General features: G+C 39.4%; 1 protein-coding gene across 1 annotated transcript in view; it reads left to right on the top strand.

The window, feature by feature from the left end:
- The window catches only part of LOC140850304 (AN1-type zinc finger protein 4-like), a 60,173-nt gene extending 53,416 nt beyond the window's left edge, over positions 1 to 6,757 (top strand). The window contains exons 6-9 of the mRNA XM_073240046.1: positions 254 to 1,426; positions 1,933 to 1,987; positions 5,504 to 5,621; positions 6,622 to 6,757. Of these exons, the coding sequence (XP_073096147.1) occupies positions 254 to 1,426; positions 1,933 to 1,987; positions 5,504 to 5,621; positions 6,622 to 6,757 (1,482 nt within the window). The remainder of the gene's footprint in view (positions 1 to 253; positions 1,427 to 1,932; positions 1,988 to 5,503; positions 5,622 to 6,621) is intronic.
- Positions 6,758 to 17,317: the final 10,560 nt, after the last annotated feature.

Here is a 17,317-nt window from a genome sequence, read left to right as displayed (position 1 = left end):
CAGATAAACAGAAATGAGGAAAATCAGTGAAGCAAATTACTTTAACATTCTCAGAAAATTTACTTAATGAAGGAAAATAGCAAAATTCTTCTTAATCATAAGCTTAAGCTTTCGATATTTTTAAACATTTTAAACTGAGGTAACCAAAATGCCAATATGCTAAAGGAAAATAAGTTTCTTCCTTCATTAATTTTTGTTAATGGGCCAAGAAAATTACTGTAGTAGGAATTATATATTCACTCTTTTCTTTTAGCCTAAGAAAGCTGTCAAGGTAAAACCTCATCCACCTATAGCTCCTCGACCTTCTAGTAGTTCCACGGCAGCTGCTCACCACAGATTGTCAAGGGCTCTCCCCAACATTGGGCAGCCTTGTTTGCCTTCTCCTGGGGATGCTTATCTACGGGAAATATCCAGCGGTGCAATTTCAAGTTTGGCAGCTCTGCCCCCTGCTGATGGACCCACGTCATCTATAGCTAGCGGTTTTCCTACGGAAGATGACTGGGAGAGTAACCCACTGTCTCATTCCAATAGCAGCATCAAACTGCGACCTCGGATACCCCATACGGAGTTGGAAAGTGACAAAGAGCTTGTTGATCCTCTTCTCCACCTTGGATCATCCTTGCCTAGGCAGACAAAACACTTTTCAGGAAATTTGATATCTAATAATGAGAATGACACTGTTTTATCTCCGACTTTAGAAGAGTGTGTAACTGAAGATTCGCTTCTACCTGAAGTAGGTTCTTTTGCTTCGTTTGCAGAAGGAAATGGTGATGAACAGAGCAGTGTCTTAGAAGGCACTTGGAAGGGAAATCCAGAGTTCTTACTCACAAATGGTGATAAAGGGTTGAAAGCTACAGAGGAGCATCTTGAACATGTTGCAAGAAGGTTAAGTGGTGAATCAGTAGAGACTACAGTTCTCAACCACAATGACTTAAGTCCTCACAAAAAAAGACTCTTGTCACCTCTTTGCTATTCTACACCAATGTCACTACATAATTCTGTGGTGAAACCACAGAGACCACCCAAATGTTTTGCGTCTGGGAACCTCCAGTCTTCTACTTCACAAAAAGTCCTTCAGTCATTGGATGTTCGAAATAAAACTGATTCTTCTTTCTCAAGGTCTACTTGCTTTCAAGCTGTTAAAGTTGATTCCCCTGGGAAAAGATCTGATATTATTTCTCAAGTTGAGGCTAGGGATATCACAGAAATGGCTAACAAGGCTTCTAAAGAGCCTGTTGATTGTGTAAATAATACAGGTTCTCTTGCTTTGCTGGCCCAGAGCGCAAGTAGGGACAGTTTACAGAGCACACGTGGGGCAGGCAGGCTTCAGACCTCTGGAATTGGGCTGTCTGCAAACCTCCAGCATTTTCAGGAAGAAAGCTTCAGGAAAAGTTCTCCCCAGTTAGAACCTACAGAATTTTTTTCAGTAAGTATTTGCCTTTCAGTATGTTCAACTAGTTATCCTTGTAGTGATTCAATATATTTAAGGTTTGGCTTTTGTTTACATACTTAAGGAGGCATAAGGTTGAATTATTTTCCTAAGTTTCTCTTAAAATGTTTATCCAGTTTGTAGAAATCTTTCTGACAGTTGAATTTTAAGTAATGTTTTAACCCTGTATTGAAAACTGTAATTTGAAAATAATTTTGTGTAAATAATTTATCACAGATTTTCAAATGATATTTTTATTAGTGTTTTCTTCAAATAAATTTTATTTGAACCATGAAATATTATTCAAAGATAAATAATAAGTACAATATTACTGGAAGTGAGAATCAGGTTCCATGTTAATTTAATTAAAAATTAGAGTAAATAGTTAAAAATGAAAGCTCAACAGCATTTTTTGTAATAAAATACAAGTATTTCATGTTTGGTGACTTTTCTTCCATTCTCCATTAACTCACCTCTATAAATGTTTTGTGTTTTAATTGTAGTCTGCTCATGGTATTGGAATGAATGGAAATAATACAGCAGCAGGGAAAAGAATAGGTAAGCCACAGATGATTTTGAAAACAAAATCATCTCATTCATACTGCTGACCTTTCAAAGAGAAATAAGAATTCTCTGTAGTGTGTACAGAGTATGCTCTGCCTAAACTTTGTTCCACTTAAGGAAATGATTATGAAAATTCACTGTAGGACATATTTAAAGTATAAAACAAAAATTTAAATGGAGGTCTCTGCTATTGAGGAAGAGATATGGTCTATGTGAAAAGACAAGATAAAGGAAGAATTAACATGTAGTTCTCAACCCGCCGAGACACTGGCCACTCTAGAGCCACATTGGGGGGCTGGGAGGGTTGTGAGGATGTACCCAAGAAAGGTATTTGTTAACATCACAATACTATCAAGGGTGGTAGTAAGAGCCCCTTTTGATGAATTGGTTATTTCTGGATGAAAGAAAAGGACAATCGCTAGCACTAGCATTTTCTAAAGCATAGTAGCAAAAATGCCTATAACATTAGCACTTACCAGTAACCCCTTAAACGTGCACTGACCAGTGCTTATTTCCAAGGAAGCCATTACTATCATCATCTTTTGTGTTTTAATGCTCAGACTAAAGGGGGGAAACTCATTACCAAAGATGTACCACTCCTGTAGCCCCAAGGTTCCAAAGGATACTTTATGTATTATGGTTGTCATGGGAGTTTTGTCTTTAAAGAGATACCTAAGGTTTGCACTCCACTACTGTGTGAGGCCCAAGGTTCCAAAGTCTTAATACATCGACTTTTTTTTCAAATTTTTTATTGTGGTAAAATACAGGTAACATAAAATTTACCATATTAACCATTTTAAAGTATACAATTCAGTAGCATTAAATACATTTCACCTTTTTGGGCAACCATCATCCACCATCCATCTCCAGACCTCTTTTCATCTTGAAAACCTGAAACTCTTGTACCTTTAGACTAACTCCTCATTGTGTCATTCCCTCCTTTCCCTAACCCCTGGCAATCACCATTCTATGTTCTGTTAGTTTTAACTACTCTAAATACTATAGTATTCATCTTTTGTGTCTGACTGACTTCATTTAGTAAATGCCCTCGGGGTTCATCTGTGTTGTAGCATGGCTCAGTGTTTCCATACTTAAGACTGACTAATATTCCATGGTATGTAGAGACCACATTTTGCTTTGCTTATCCATGCACCTTTGGATGGAGACTTGTGTTGCTTCCACATTTTAGCTTTTGAGAATAATGCTGCTATGAACATGAGTATTCAACTACACCTTTGACACCCTGCTTTCAATTCTTTTGAAACTATTGTGCATCAAAAGACACTATCAACCAGAGTAAAAAGGCAACCTGAGGAATGGGAGAAAATACTTGCAAATGATGTATCTGATAAGGGATTGATATCTTGACTGAAAAACTGGCTTCTTCCTTATTCACATGTTCAATACACATTGAGAGAAGGCTTCAGAGAGGAGTTGATTATTGATGATATCTTCGTACAGGATAAGTAGAGTCTTACTTGGTGACAAGGTGGAGTAGAACATTTTAGAAGAGACAGCACATGTGAATGGCTCTGGTGCATCATTCAGAGTGGGTATGATGTGGTAAATGACAGAACTTGACTCTGGAAAGTTAGAAAGGTATCATTTTGGACACAAATGACTTTGAATGCCAGTCAAAGGAATTTGAATTTTTCCTGTTGGTAGTAGGGAACCTATCAGTGATAGTTCATTGCCTAGAATAAATAACTGACAAGTGGTTTTTCTCTGGTGGGCAGAGGGATACATTCTCCTTGGAGAGGACAGCATTATGTCTCTGTGCCACCTCATTCCTGTCCCTACTCTGTTCTCTGTCTCACACATTCACAGGAGTTACTGAAGGAAAAAACATTCAGGAAACATTGAGTTAAGCAACTCCAAAGAAAGAAGAAAATGAAAATATAACTACACCAAACTAAATTATCATCAACAGATTTTCCTACTGTTGTTTAAAGAAGACTATCCTAAGCCTGATTTCAAAGATAATTGCAATTAGATGAGCTTCCACAGGGATTCTGGTAGTATATGTCTTTCTTATGTGTCCTATGTAAATGCTTCTTTTTATTTTTTAAGAAGCAGAAAGTACCCCATCACCTTTGTGAAATGTTCTTGATAACTGTAAGTGCCCTTGAAGAAGATAACTGTGTATCTGGCAGCTAAACCTCCCTGCAAATCCTTCAAGGGTTCAAAACATTGGAATTACAATTAATTGGTGCTGAGTCTTTCGCCAAAACCCAGATTGGGTGCTAGGTATACAATCCCAGCAAAATTAAGTCTGCCTTATTACCAGTCTAAAATATGTTCCCAGATCTTGCCCCAAACTAGAAAAAATTTGAAACAACCAACTGAATGGCCCCTAATGCTGCCCAGGCACCAACTCAACAAGTGCCTTCTTCTCCAAGTGTGCTTAGCGTTATCAATGACATTCCGTAAAAGTGATGAGATATTTGTTTCCAGTCCAGAGACTTATACCTGCCAGATAAACAGTAAGCCCAGGCCTCCCAAACTTTTCCAGTAGTGGAGAATAGGTACTTGTACCACTGACACTCTATCATTTTTCTTCTCATTCCTTCCCTGTGCTTTGTTTTCTTTCATTGCCTCTTGCTTCTTGGCCTTTGAGTGCCACAAAGTACTTGCATTGTTATTGTAACAATGGACAGTGACTTGGAGCCTCTCTACTTATGAATGGGGTTTGTGGGAATTTTGCTCAGTTCTAAAATCCTTTCACTTAGTAGTTAAAGAAATAAATTTAGTTATTTCTTATAAAATAACATGTTCTCTTATTTTTAAGTTAAAAAGTCAAGTTGTTACAATAGTACCAAATTTAGTAAATATTCTTGAAAAGGTATAGATAGCACTGTGAAATTGAATAGGGCACCATGTTAGTCACTATTGATAACGTGATATTTTATATAATTATAAAATTTAAAACTTTCAGAATGATTTTTACACACGAAAACTGAGTTGATACTTAGAAACCTAGGAGAAAAAATACATGTTCTCTTATCTTAAAAAAGAAACAAATTGAATTTTTGAAAGGGTAAATAACTTGCTCATGGTTTGATTAATTGTTATGGTGTAATCATGAAAAACCAGTGTTATGATACTGATGCTCCTTCTTGGTGGGAAAGAACAAGGTGATTTTATTACATATTATGGTTTTTCACAGAGACCTTATAACTGTGATTTTGAACCAGACATTTTTCTTGGTGATCTATCAAAGTTGGAGTACTTTATTGATTGCTCTTTGAAATAATCAGAAAAGTATTGGTGTGTATAAAAAGTATTAAAATGTAAGTCCCAGTCAGTAGAAACCTAGCACATCTCGAAAAATGTAAGTTCTACTGCATCTTCACTTGCAGATTTTGTAAGTAATTCTGAATAAAAAGTAGTCCAAATTTTTCATGGCATAGAATTTTGCAGTGACAGGAACGCATTTTGTGTTTTGCTTAATAGTATTTCACATTTAGAATTTTATGTCTGTATTAATCTAGCTGCCCTTTCTCTAAACAGGAGAAGGTATTCATCACCTCCCACCTGTGAAAGCCCCCATTCACACAAAGAAGAAAACGACAAAGCATTGTTTCCTTTGTGGAAAGAAAACTGGACTGGCTACTAGCTACAAATGCAGGCAGGTTGGCTAGCTGGAAAAGCTGAGATGCTTTCTTTGCGGTGCCTCCACCTGGGAACACAGTATAAGACACTCTTTAAGTTGGGTATTGATTACATCGTTAAGATGCTGTTCAGATAGCAGCCTAGAATAGAACTCCTAATTGGCTAGTGTGAAGAGCAAATAGTCCGCAGCTCATGCATTTCCAAACACATGAGATCCTCCCCTGCCCTTTAAATTAGGAGATTGAAACCAATTGGAGAATGTACTTTCTTTAAGTTTAATGTTAGATATACATGTTTTTTGTTTGAATATGGGTTGGAAGGAACCCTCCTCTAAGATTCTGTTTCAGATTGAACAAAAAAAGGAGTAAATTTAAAGTTAATGTACTATAAATTTTAAAAATCATATGGTACACTTTTATTTCAAAACAGATGAATAATATATTTACAAAACAATGATTTTTTTTCTACCTATAATTATTTTTTTCATTAGCATTGATTAATATGATTAATATGCTTCAAGATTGGTGTCTGCCCTTAAGCCAAGGCCATGGCATTAAAAATATCAGCTGTTTTTTTAGAGCATGTTCTGTTCAAATGTAAATAACTTATTTTGTTGCTAGAAATATTTTTTAAACCCTTCATGGCATAGTTAGGTTTTATATAATGTAAATTTCTTAGGAGACAATTTCTCAGAAATTGAGAGTTCTCCCAGGTTTACTAGATGTAAGAGATTGGTGGACATATTTACTACTACTTTTTGCAATTTTACTACTTCATAAATGTCTATACCCTGTTTCATTCCATAATGAATTCTTTATTCTAAACTCTCCTGTTCATGGGTGGTTAACTTGTTCTTCTGGGGGGATTCCTGTGCTTATTTATGAGTGCAAGGCACTGTAATTGCTAACGAGAACCAAAGGGCTCCTTTTGGACTACCTGCAGTCAGGGTCACCTCTCCTGGAGATGAGCCTCTAATAGAAACATGACTATTCACACAATCTTTTTTTGTGCTTTAGATGTGGAAGCAACTTTTGTGCACCTCATCGCTACGCAGAAACTCATGGCTGCACCTATGATTACAAGAGTGCAGGGAAGAGATACTTACAGGAAGCAAATCCTGTGGTAAATGCACCAAAACTTCCAAAAATCTAATTCTTGCTCTGTGCCTACTGTTCTGCCTGAAGAATTGTATTACAGTGACAGAAGAAATACTGTTTAGACGGCATTGTTTTTGTTCGGCTCCAAAAGATTTGCCAAATGACAAAAGTATAAGATGCATAATGTTGGAGACTGAGAATGCTACTGTATTTGACATCTTTATTCTTTGGTGAATCAAAAGTTTTAAAAGTAGTTTGAAAAACTTTATAATGATTTAGCTTTGTTATTGCATGTCTTGTGTTATGTTATATTTGATACTGCAATTTTACTAGACAAGTCTTCAAAAGATGCACTTTAGGAAATTAACATTAACTGTGTGACCAGCTTCCACACTGCACTGAAATGATCTATCAAGTAATAGCTCTATTCAAATCTACCTGTTTTTTTTTTTTATTGGAGTAGGGTAAGTGGGAGTTTAAAAAAAATCCATGTAAAAATTATTGAGTTTACTAAAACAAGTGCCTTTTTATTTTAAGGTGTTTTTTATAAAAAAGAGCATTTGGTTTTCTTGTGTAGTTTTAACACATATATTTCTTCCGTATTCAGATTGGCATTCAGATATGTATCCATTCTATAAAACACAGCATGTTAATCATAGTATATATTTCTTAAAATACTACTTTTTGAATGGTAGTTTTAAAACAGAAGCTGTCCCTCTTGTTGCCATTAAATACAGAACCCAACTTTACACTTTTTGAAAAATGGCTATACTTAAAGTAAAATCTTACAGCTTGGTTTGTTTTTCTTATATGTTGAGTGCTATTACCAGGAGAAATTCAAATAAATGTTTATTCATTATGAGTTTGGTTATTTGATTATTTACAATAATTTTTATTTTATATATACCTTCTTTATAAAATCATTTAATTAAATCAGTAATTTGTTCTACTTGGAATAAATGACTATAAGTATAAAAGTATTCTTTTAGGGCATTAAAGGTGCTCTGCTTCCCAGATATAACCTATAAAGCAGCTAAACTTTTGGGAGACCACTTGCTTCATGGAAACTTAGCCAGATCTGATCCTGAACCCTTGTAAATAACAGGCAGCAATCCAGGTAGACAGGTAGACTCTGCAACTGTAGCCCAACCCAGGTGGGATCTGTTGGGGTACCAGAAGGTGCCGTACAGGGCTTCTTTCCCCACGCAAGGTCCAACTGGAGAGTTAGGTTACCTTTCCGCTACTTCCTGTATGAGACTAAATACTGAATGGACAAAGATGCCTTCATTTTCCTAAAGACATCTGAAGGTGCTCCTTCTGAGCAAGAAGGAGAAATACATTTACAGAGGGAAAGGTGAGAAGTTAGTGGAGTGACACAATTAGGTGTTAATGTACCTTTTAGGGGAGCTATACAGGCTAATGAGAAATATTTTCATCTGTGTTGAGTAGTTCAGTTTTCCCCTCTTATCAAGACAGCATGTGCTTTAGACATTGAAAATAGAAGAACTCTGTTACATGGACAGGCTGCTAAAAAGTGGACCAAAACCTGTTTATTCTATAAATAAATATGAATATTAAAACCAGGGAGTTAGGAGGTAAGATTCCTAACATACTTTATGGTAGTTAGTCAACAACTGACCCTATTTTAAGGCAGGGCAGGCAAGTAGTCCTACATGATAAGTTCCCACTGCCTGAGGGTAACCACTATCTTGGAGAAGAACGGGATCAATAAATTCCTTATGTTAAGTTTATTATCATACAGAATCTTAAGAGGACTGACTATCCCTGAAGACATAATGTCTCCCACTGGAGATGGACACTGTGAGGCCACATTCAAAGCTATGCTCCCTTGGCCCTTTATCCCATCCTTAAAATCCCTAAAAAACAAGAATCCTAAACCTTTAAGCATGCCTCCTCTCTGAGGCTGCCTGCATTCCCCTTTCTTTCAAGTGTGTACTTTGCATTAAATAAAGCCCTGCTGCTAACTTACAGCATTTTGTCTCTGTGAGAGACCTTTCCTACTGGTAAGCGTGTTGTTACTTTACTAGTTCATTCAATTTTCTAAACTTAAGTACTAGTCTTCTCTCTCTCTGTTCTACTTCAGACAGGTAGGGAAGGGCTATAAGATCTCTAATTAGGGCTCGCAAGTTCCAGTAACCTGGGTGACCGTGATATCATGAGTCATAAGAAATACATATTTGGCCATTCAGATGACCTAATTCATATTTCCCAGGTTTATTTGGTCTCATCCACATTTCCTGAAAATACTGCAGAGTCTTAAAGGTGAAATGGGTGTCTTGCCATGTTAATGAGAAACTTTGGACCCCAACCCAAGAGTGAGGGCTGGAGGTTGAATCAACCAATGACCAATGATTTAGTCAATTATGACTATGTAATGAAGCCCTCAAAAAAAGAGCTTATCACTCTCTTGGATTCTGCTAATCAGTTGGAGAAAGCTTCTGTGCTTGGGGAACTGGAATGCCTCCCTGTGCCACCAAGCCAGACCCCAAGCTCCACAAGGGTAGAAGCTCTATTATTTGGGACCTTGTTCTATGTATTTCTTCATCTGGCTGTTGTATCCTTTACAGTATCCTTCATTAAACTGGTAAACGTAAGTGTTTTCCTGAGTGCTGTGAGCCACTAGCAAATTCATCAAAACTAGGGGGGTGGTCTTTGGAACCTCCAATCTGTAGCCCATAGGTCAGAAATACAGGTAACAAACAGCCTGGGGCTTGCAACTGGTGTCTGGAGTAGAGGATGGAGGGCAGTCTTGTAGGTTGGAGCCCTTAACCTGGGGAATCAGGTGTTGTCTTGGGGCAGACGGCATCAGAATTTAGTTGAGTTCTCTACATCCTGCTGGTGTTTGACAATTGCTCGGTGTATGTGTAGGAAGTCCCTCTCCCATATTCACACATTGGAATTGGGTCCAGGAACCTGAATGGAGTTATATTACTATTACTGCTGTGTATAATACTACTATTGTTGTGTATGAAAGAACACATTGTAGTGACCTGGATGGGACTGTGGCTGTACAGTCATACTCTTTAGTAGCCTGCATGAAAATCTCCTTTATTTGCTTTGAGGAAGTTCCCAGACATACTCTCACTCCATTCAGTGCTCTGCAGCTCCCCCAAATCCTGGGGTAGTAGGGGTTAGTTCCTGAACCGTGCAGATTCAAGCACACAGCAGATGCCAGGTGACCTAGTTTCAGGAGTTGGCAAGGGACTGGCCTCATGCTGAGCAGGAGTTCAGTGAGCTTTTCTTTCTTCCCTCTGTTCTTCCTTGCTCTCTACTAACTGTATGGCTGCCACCATCCACTATTACTCTTGCTTTAATAAATTCCTTGCTTATTTACACTTGCCTGGCCTGTGTGTGAATTCTTTCCTGATCAGAATCAAGAACCCTTCCCTGTCGAGGTTGAGGTTGCACCTAGTGTGCAGGGAGAGACCTCCCCAGATGCAGTATGTTCATGTGAATGGGCCAAGGTTGTTCTCCAACCTGTCTCAGTTCTCGTGTGCAGACATCCACCTGGGGATTTCCCGGCTCTGGCTGGCTTCTTGTTTTAGGCAAAGAGTGGGTATGAACCCACCTAGAGAGGTTAGCAGTTTGCACTTCTCCTTTTCTGCGGCTCATACCTTAGTAACTACCTACTGTAATACCTCTACCACTGTTAGGAGATAAGATGATTTACATAGAGGTACATTTTAAAATAATTACATATTTTTAATGTGAATCATAGAAATATAAATAGCTTAAATTGAAAGTGAAGTAAAATTGATATAAGTTACAAGTTGACTGAAAATTAACAAGAAAGGGTACATACAATAAAATCATAAATGTAGATATGAATGGAATCTGGGAAATAGTATAATGTTCTTGAATTTTCTTTAAAAATTACATTAAACTTTTAAAATCATAGATGAAATTAAAGTACATGGTTTAAGAAAAATTATATAAGGCTAAAAAATGAAAGTAAAAATTTCACCATGGGCAGCCCCGCCAATATATTTAGAAATTATTTTTTGACACTCTGTTATTACAGATGAGGAATCTTGCATGGTAACACATTACCTCAATATTTAGTTCCCAGTTATTAGCGTATTAGTCTGCTCATGCTGCCATAACAAAATATCACAGGCTGGATGGCTTAAATAACAGAAATCAATTTTTTATACTTCTAGAGACTAAAAGTCCCACATCAAGTTCCAGCAGAGTAGGTTTCTGGTGAGCTCTCTCTTTCCTGGCCTCCTTGTGTCCTCACATGGCCTTTCCCGGGTGTGTGGACATGGACCTCTTTGGTGTCTCTTTTTGTAAAGACATTAATCCTATGATACCAAAGGCCCCATTCTTATCACCTCGTTTAATCTTAATTACTTCTCTACTCCAGATACAGCCACACTGGGGATTAGGACTTCAACATGTAAATTTGAAGGAGACATATTCTTAGTCCACAGTGGTCAGTTATTGTTTGTTACAGTAGTTATTTCAAATTCACCCATGCCTCTGCAGTTACCCTGGTCCATGTCACCATAGGTTTCACCTAAGCTATTCCAATAGCTTCCTAACTGAGCTCCTTGAATTCGTTTTATCCCCTTGTTAGGGAGTATAAGATAAATTCTAGCCAAAATAAGCAGGCAACGAGAGGCAACAAAGGGCCAGGCAGTTTATTTGAGCGCAATTCCTGGGTGATGTTCCCTGGTCTGGCTATCACAGGCTGGGGAAGTCACACCCAGTCAGGGAGGTGGGGGCTTATAAGGGGTTAGGAGCAGGGGGAGTGGGCAAGCTATCCTAGGGGGCATGGAGAGGTATGATTAACTAAAGGTGACATAATAGACAACTAGAAACTTTTCTCTTCCAAGAGGGAGGAGGCTGACATCTGGGTCTTAGTTGGCACATCAGAAGGTTGGAATTCAGGAAGAGCTGTCCCCTTTCCATATAAGGCACAGACCTTGGGGTCTGGTCTGTTCTCCTTTCATGGTATCTCTCTGTTCTGTTTGCATGTCCTTGTTTTTCCTTCCTCCAGCCTAACATTCCAGCCTTTTGGTCATAATGGGTGACGACTCGATCTGGCTACTTCTGGCTGACAAGGGGCGTGGTGGGGGTTTGAGGCTGGTATCAGGCTGAAGGAGGGGGTTCAGTGGGAAGAGGTGCGTAACGGTGAAGTAACATCTGGTTGGTGGCGACCCGGATCATCTGGGTTAGCCACTGCTGGAGGAACCTTAGGACACAAGGGGCAACTAAGAGTAAACCACAAACTGTTATTAAGGGGCCCAGTAGGGGCATTAGCCGGGCCATTATGGGGGACTGGAATTCTGGATCGAGTTTACATCTCAATGACTAGTATTAGGATTTAGTATAGATAAGACTGCATTATTGAAATCATACTTTTCTCTAAAATCACCCTCATTTTTATTGGAAGTAGCCAGATTAAGAAAATAGTTAACAGTTGGCTTGAATATTTGCAGAAGTGCAGCAAGAAGAGCAATTGATTACATAGGCTCTTTTAAATATGCTTTGCTGGAACTTTTTATAAGGAATTTCAGATTGGACTTTAAAAGCTTCTTGAGGCCAGAAAGCCCAGCCAGATTTGCCATCAGGTTGTGCCTGCAGTACTGTACATTTGGGTGAATCCCTCTCTTCTTGAGGTTCCCAAGACATCATGAGGTTCCTGCACCTGCCAGGAAGTGACCTTCCTTACTCACCTGGTAAGGCTGCTGGGAACTCTGTAAGCAAGGTACCAGGCCAGTTCTTCTAAGGGGCTTTGTTGGCTTTATTAAATCAACCTTAGTTCCTTAAAGCTGTTCATACCTGAGTTTATGCACGTGTCTCTCAGGTATGACATTCTAGTCAAAGTCTTGGTAGTATAACCTGTGTTTTTATTTGGTCCTCTTACAAGGAAAGCAGGTTCTTATTGAACTTATGCAAATAAACATACTGCCATGAAATATAAAAATAGTCACTGAAAGTTTTTAAATTCTGGAGAGATCATGTAGAGAGAAAGATAAATGTTTCAATTCTGCTTATAAAGGCAGTCATTTACTAAACTATTGTCAGCTTAAGAGAAAAAACTTAAAGCACTTTATCAACAACATTTGAAACAAAAAGCCACAAAATCATCTTCCTTAGTTTACTTAATCCTATGTAACTAATACCTGTTCTGCTGAAATCTAGTTTCTTTCTAGTTTAGGAGTAATAAAGAGTGAGTATAGATGACAAAAGACTTACATATGACAATGGTTAAAGATCTGATGAGAGCTTACTATAAGACAGTTGTCATAAGGAAATTTGGAAATTTCTGTAACACAAAACATTCAGTAACAAAGTTTAGCATCATTCCTTTTGACAGGGCTTTCTAGGTAAATATATATCAGATAAATAAGCCAAATTAGCCAAATATTTTGTCCAATGAGAAAAAGTTCCTCTGACATGTTCCAGGGGCCCTCTGGAAAATATCAGAGTTAACTAGAGGTGAAAGTACCTTTTTGAATTTGATTTTGGGAAGTTGTCAGAAGAAAGTTTCTTTGCCACTTGCTTAAATAGGATTATAGGTTGCCATGAAGCAATACTTATCCATTTATCTAGAATGACAACAAAGTACCTCAAAGGCAAATAAAGAAGGTTACACAGTTGTTAGCAAAGTTTAGCTTTTAGTTCTTTTAATATTAAGATTTCATTTTCTTAACTACTCTGACAACTCACTGAGACTTTAAGCATGAGAAACTGCTTTGATTAAACAATTAGAGAACCCATTGCAATCTTTCAATATTAAGAGCAGACTAACAGTTAAAAAAAACTTTGTCCTTTTTAACTGAATACAAAATTTTAATTTTGCTGTGTACTTCATACCAAGACTCATTTGCTTTAACTTTATATATATAGCACACCATATTAAACTCTTCTATAAACTTTCTATACCCTTCTTTTTTCATTTAGAGTTCTCTCTGTAAAAACAGCTGTACTTTAGAACGAAGTTACTTTCTCTTATCAAAAGACACATTCTTTAGGATGCAGAAATGTTTTCCTTATTACTTTAAGTAGTTTTAATTAGAACTTAAAACCATTAGGTACCTTAATTTCTAGTGAACACTGAGAAGCAGGCTATTGTAAACTGTTACAATAGCATTCTTTAGATTGACAAATTTATGAACATTTTATAATTTCTGTAACTATGAGCTTTACAGCACAATCTCTCACTAAACACAAAGTATATCTTCTTAACTTAGCAAAACTTTAAGGTTTTAGGTTACCACAAAGATTCTCAGGCTGTAGATAGGTATACACACTAACACACAATTAAAAAGGTGTTCACTTGCCACACTTATTTAGTTCACTCATTCATAACAACTATGCTAGATTACTTACAAGATCTTTACTGAATATTAGACAAAGCAAAGCCTTTAAGCATTTTATTCTTAAAAGATTTAGCAGATAACATCAATTTAAATGACCTTAGGTAAACTTAGGCAGCTGATAACCACAAGGACATGCCCGCCTCAGCCAAACCCAAATTAGCATTAATGCTTAACATTTTTTATCAGATTTTCTGGAAGTTTTAGAATGCCCAATTTTCACAAGTGCTTGTTTTTAAATCAATTTTTATTAATACCATCCGGAGGTAGGAAAATACTTTTCATTTGCACACTTAGACACACAAACTTACAAATTGAGACATAATGACTACAGTTAGCAACACTTTTCATATAAAAACATATACACAGACTGACAAACTGATATAAAGATTTGAGTTACTGATATTTAATTGCTTTCTTTCTTTTTAGCTTTTTGTCCGTGGCTCCCAGAACCGGAGGGTGGGAGGAGCGTGTTCCTGTGGGGAAGAAGGCGGTGAAGGCAGAAGGAGAGGGGCAAGGGGTGTTGCAGCCACCGAAATAGGAGAGGAGCAGGAAGGCAGCATGGTTGAGAATGTAGGACTTTAAGATGGCGGCGACATGTGTGAAGACAAAGGACTTAAAGATGGTGGCAGAGAGGGGTGGGGGTAGTGAGCTGAGGGAGGTGGGAGACTAAGGTCCTCCGGCGGATCTGAAAAGGAAGAAGGACTGGGCAGAGTAAGAGGCTGACAATCTTTAACTGGAGATCAGGCCCGGAGAACCTGAGTCATTGAACACTTGACATAAAGGTCTGGGCGGGTGTGCAAAGTCCAAAAAGCCTGCACATATGAGATTTCACCCTACTCTCTGCTCCAGTGGCAATAATTACTTAAGTCAGTGAGGAGGCCAAAATCGAAAGTTCCCTCAGGGGGCCAGCGAGATTGATTGTCCAAGGGATACTGAGGCCCGGCCTCAGAGCAAAGAAAGACTAGCTTCCATTTGCGAACTTCCCAGGACAAATACAGAGTAGCCAAATTAGAAATGAGACACCACAGTGGGGTTTGAGGCTCTGCTTTTGAGGGCTGGTTCCCCATGTCTGTGTCACTCCCCAACTAATCCCCCTGAGAGGAGCACCCAGCATCCCAAGTGCACCAAGTCAGGGGAGACTGCCTGGGAGCCTGGGTGAGGGACGTCTCCCACACCGCAGGGACAGGGGCGGGCCAGATGCCTGCAGAGTGTGGGCTGGATACCCAAGGGCCAGATGCCCCAACCTGGACGTAGCTACAATTTCTAATGGACCAGGTGAAACGGAGTTAGGGAGGGAAACAGACCGGGGGAAACTGAGGGATTCACAGGAAAATAGTCCATGCAGCAGAGAGCAGAGGTCCTGGGTTGGGGAAGGAGGGGGCAGGGCTGCTGATGGCCAGTTGGGGCCCCATGCTCATGCTCCTTCCTGGGTTTTGGCACCAAATGTAAGATAAATTCTAGCCAAAATAAGCAGGCAACAAGAAGAAACAAAGGGCCAGGCAGTTTATTTGAGCGCAATTCCTGGGTGATGTTCCCTGGTCTGGCTATCACAGGCTGGGGAAGTCACACCCAGTCAGGGAGGTGGGGGCTTATAAGGGGTTAGGAGCGGGGTGAGTGGGCAAGCTATCCTAGGGGGCATGGAGAGGTATGATTGGCTAAAGGTGACATAATAGACAACTAGAAACTTTTCTCTTCCAAGAGGGAGGAGGCTGATATCTGGGTCTTAGTTGGCACATCAGAGGGATTGAATTCAGGAAGAGCTGTCCCCTTTCCATATAAGGCACAGACCTTGGGGTCTGGTCTGTTCTCCTTTCATGGTATCTCTCTGTTCTGTTTGCATGTCCTTGTTTTTCCTTCCTCCAGCCTAACAGGGAGGAAGAAACATCTACCCCTCAAAGTTTTTCTAGCTGATCTAAGAATCAAATTGATGTGAGACAGATAAAGAAAACCCAAAGTTGGTTATATATGTATGGGGGAGCCATAGATGTGGGTTGCAAAGACAGGGAGAATAAGGTACATATGTCATCCTGAACGGAGAAGGGAGCAGGAATCTGAGACTTATAAGGAAAAGGGAAGCAATCCACAGGAATATGAAAAGAATAAATGTTTGATTAAAAAAAACATGATGGGCTACACAGAATCAATTGGGGCAGAGAGGAAAATTTAACCAAATGCTCTGTCACATTCTTTCCTATCTATCATCCCTAGTTTATATTATAATATAGCTATCTATTGTGATAGCCCTCCTCCGAAAGCAGTTCCTTTATCTAAATCCCTTTTTCTGAAGTTGGGGGGAGGGGTGGGGATGGTGGTCAAAGTATTTTCCTTAGTGTTTTGGGCCTTGATGGTTTTCACCTCAAAAGAATCTGCATGCGAAAGTGGCACATCTTGGGGCCACTAAAGTCTAGATCGCTGCACAAGTGAGGGGACCATAAGCAATAAGGGGCTACATCATGGCTGACTTCATAGGCCAGAACTTTGGATTTTCTTCTGCATTGGGAATATATTGGGGGTTGTCTCACCTGAGGGTTTCAGCTCCAGGTAAGTGAGATGGAAAAATGATTGTGGCTCCCGGGGGAAACATATTCCCACCAGGGGTGGGCAAATAAACTGGTGTAACCGAAATCAGTCTGGGGAAAGGCCAGGTTGGGAGAAAACCTTTTATTGCTCACCACAAGGCCTGGCTCCATTAGGCCCCTCTGGCTGCCGCTCTCACCCTCCAACTCCGCAGGCAGCATGTGGGCTCACCTCTCTGCCAGCCCCTTCCCGGAGAAACTCTGTGGGTGGATCCCTGGCGACTGACAGGTGCCAGACCAATTATGCAACAGAGGGGAAGAGCGAACAGTCTCTCCCCACCTCTTGCCCTGGATGCTGTGAGAAACTGCAGCAGTATATGTAAAAGGACAAAGGACAGGCAGGAGACTCTGAAAATAATGCAATTTACCCCACAATGACAACAAATGTTTGGGGTAAAAAGCGGCTCATACTAAGCTTTATTCTCATGGTGGCTGACCAAGTGCTAGAATCACATCTGCCTCTGCATGTGGCAGGCCTGTCTCAGTCTCTGCCTCAGCTCCAGTCTCTGCCCCATGTGCTGCCTCTATTCCAGGCTCTGCCTCTGTGCCCAGCTTCTGCTCTCTTGTCTAGGCTCTGCTCTTCTACCAGGGGATCTCTTTTATAGTCATACCAGCAGTATTAGCTTATTTCCAACAGGTATGCAAGCATACGCCTGTACAGTTGGCTAAGTATTACATCATTGCATG

This window comes from Manis javanica, chromosome 7 (assembly GCF_040802235.1).
Source record: "Manis javanica isolate MJ-LG chromosome 7, MJ_LKY, whole genome shotgun sequence".
Lineage (NCBI taxonomy): Eukaryota > Metazoa > Chordata > Mammalia > Pholidota > Manidae > Manis > Manis javanica.
Note: the sequence above shows the minus strand (reverse complement) of the source record. Positions and strands in the feature narration are given on the sequence as shown.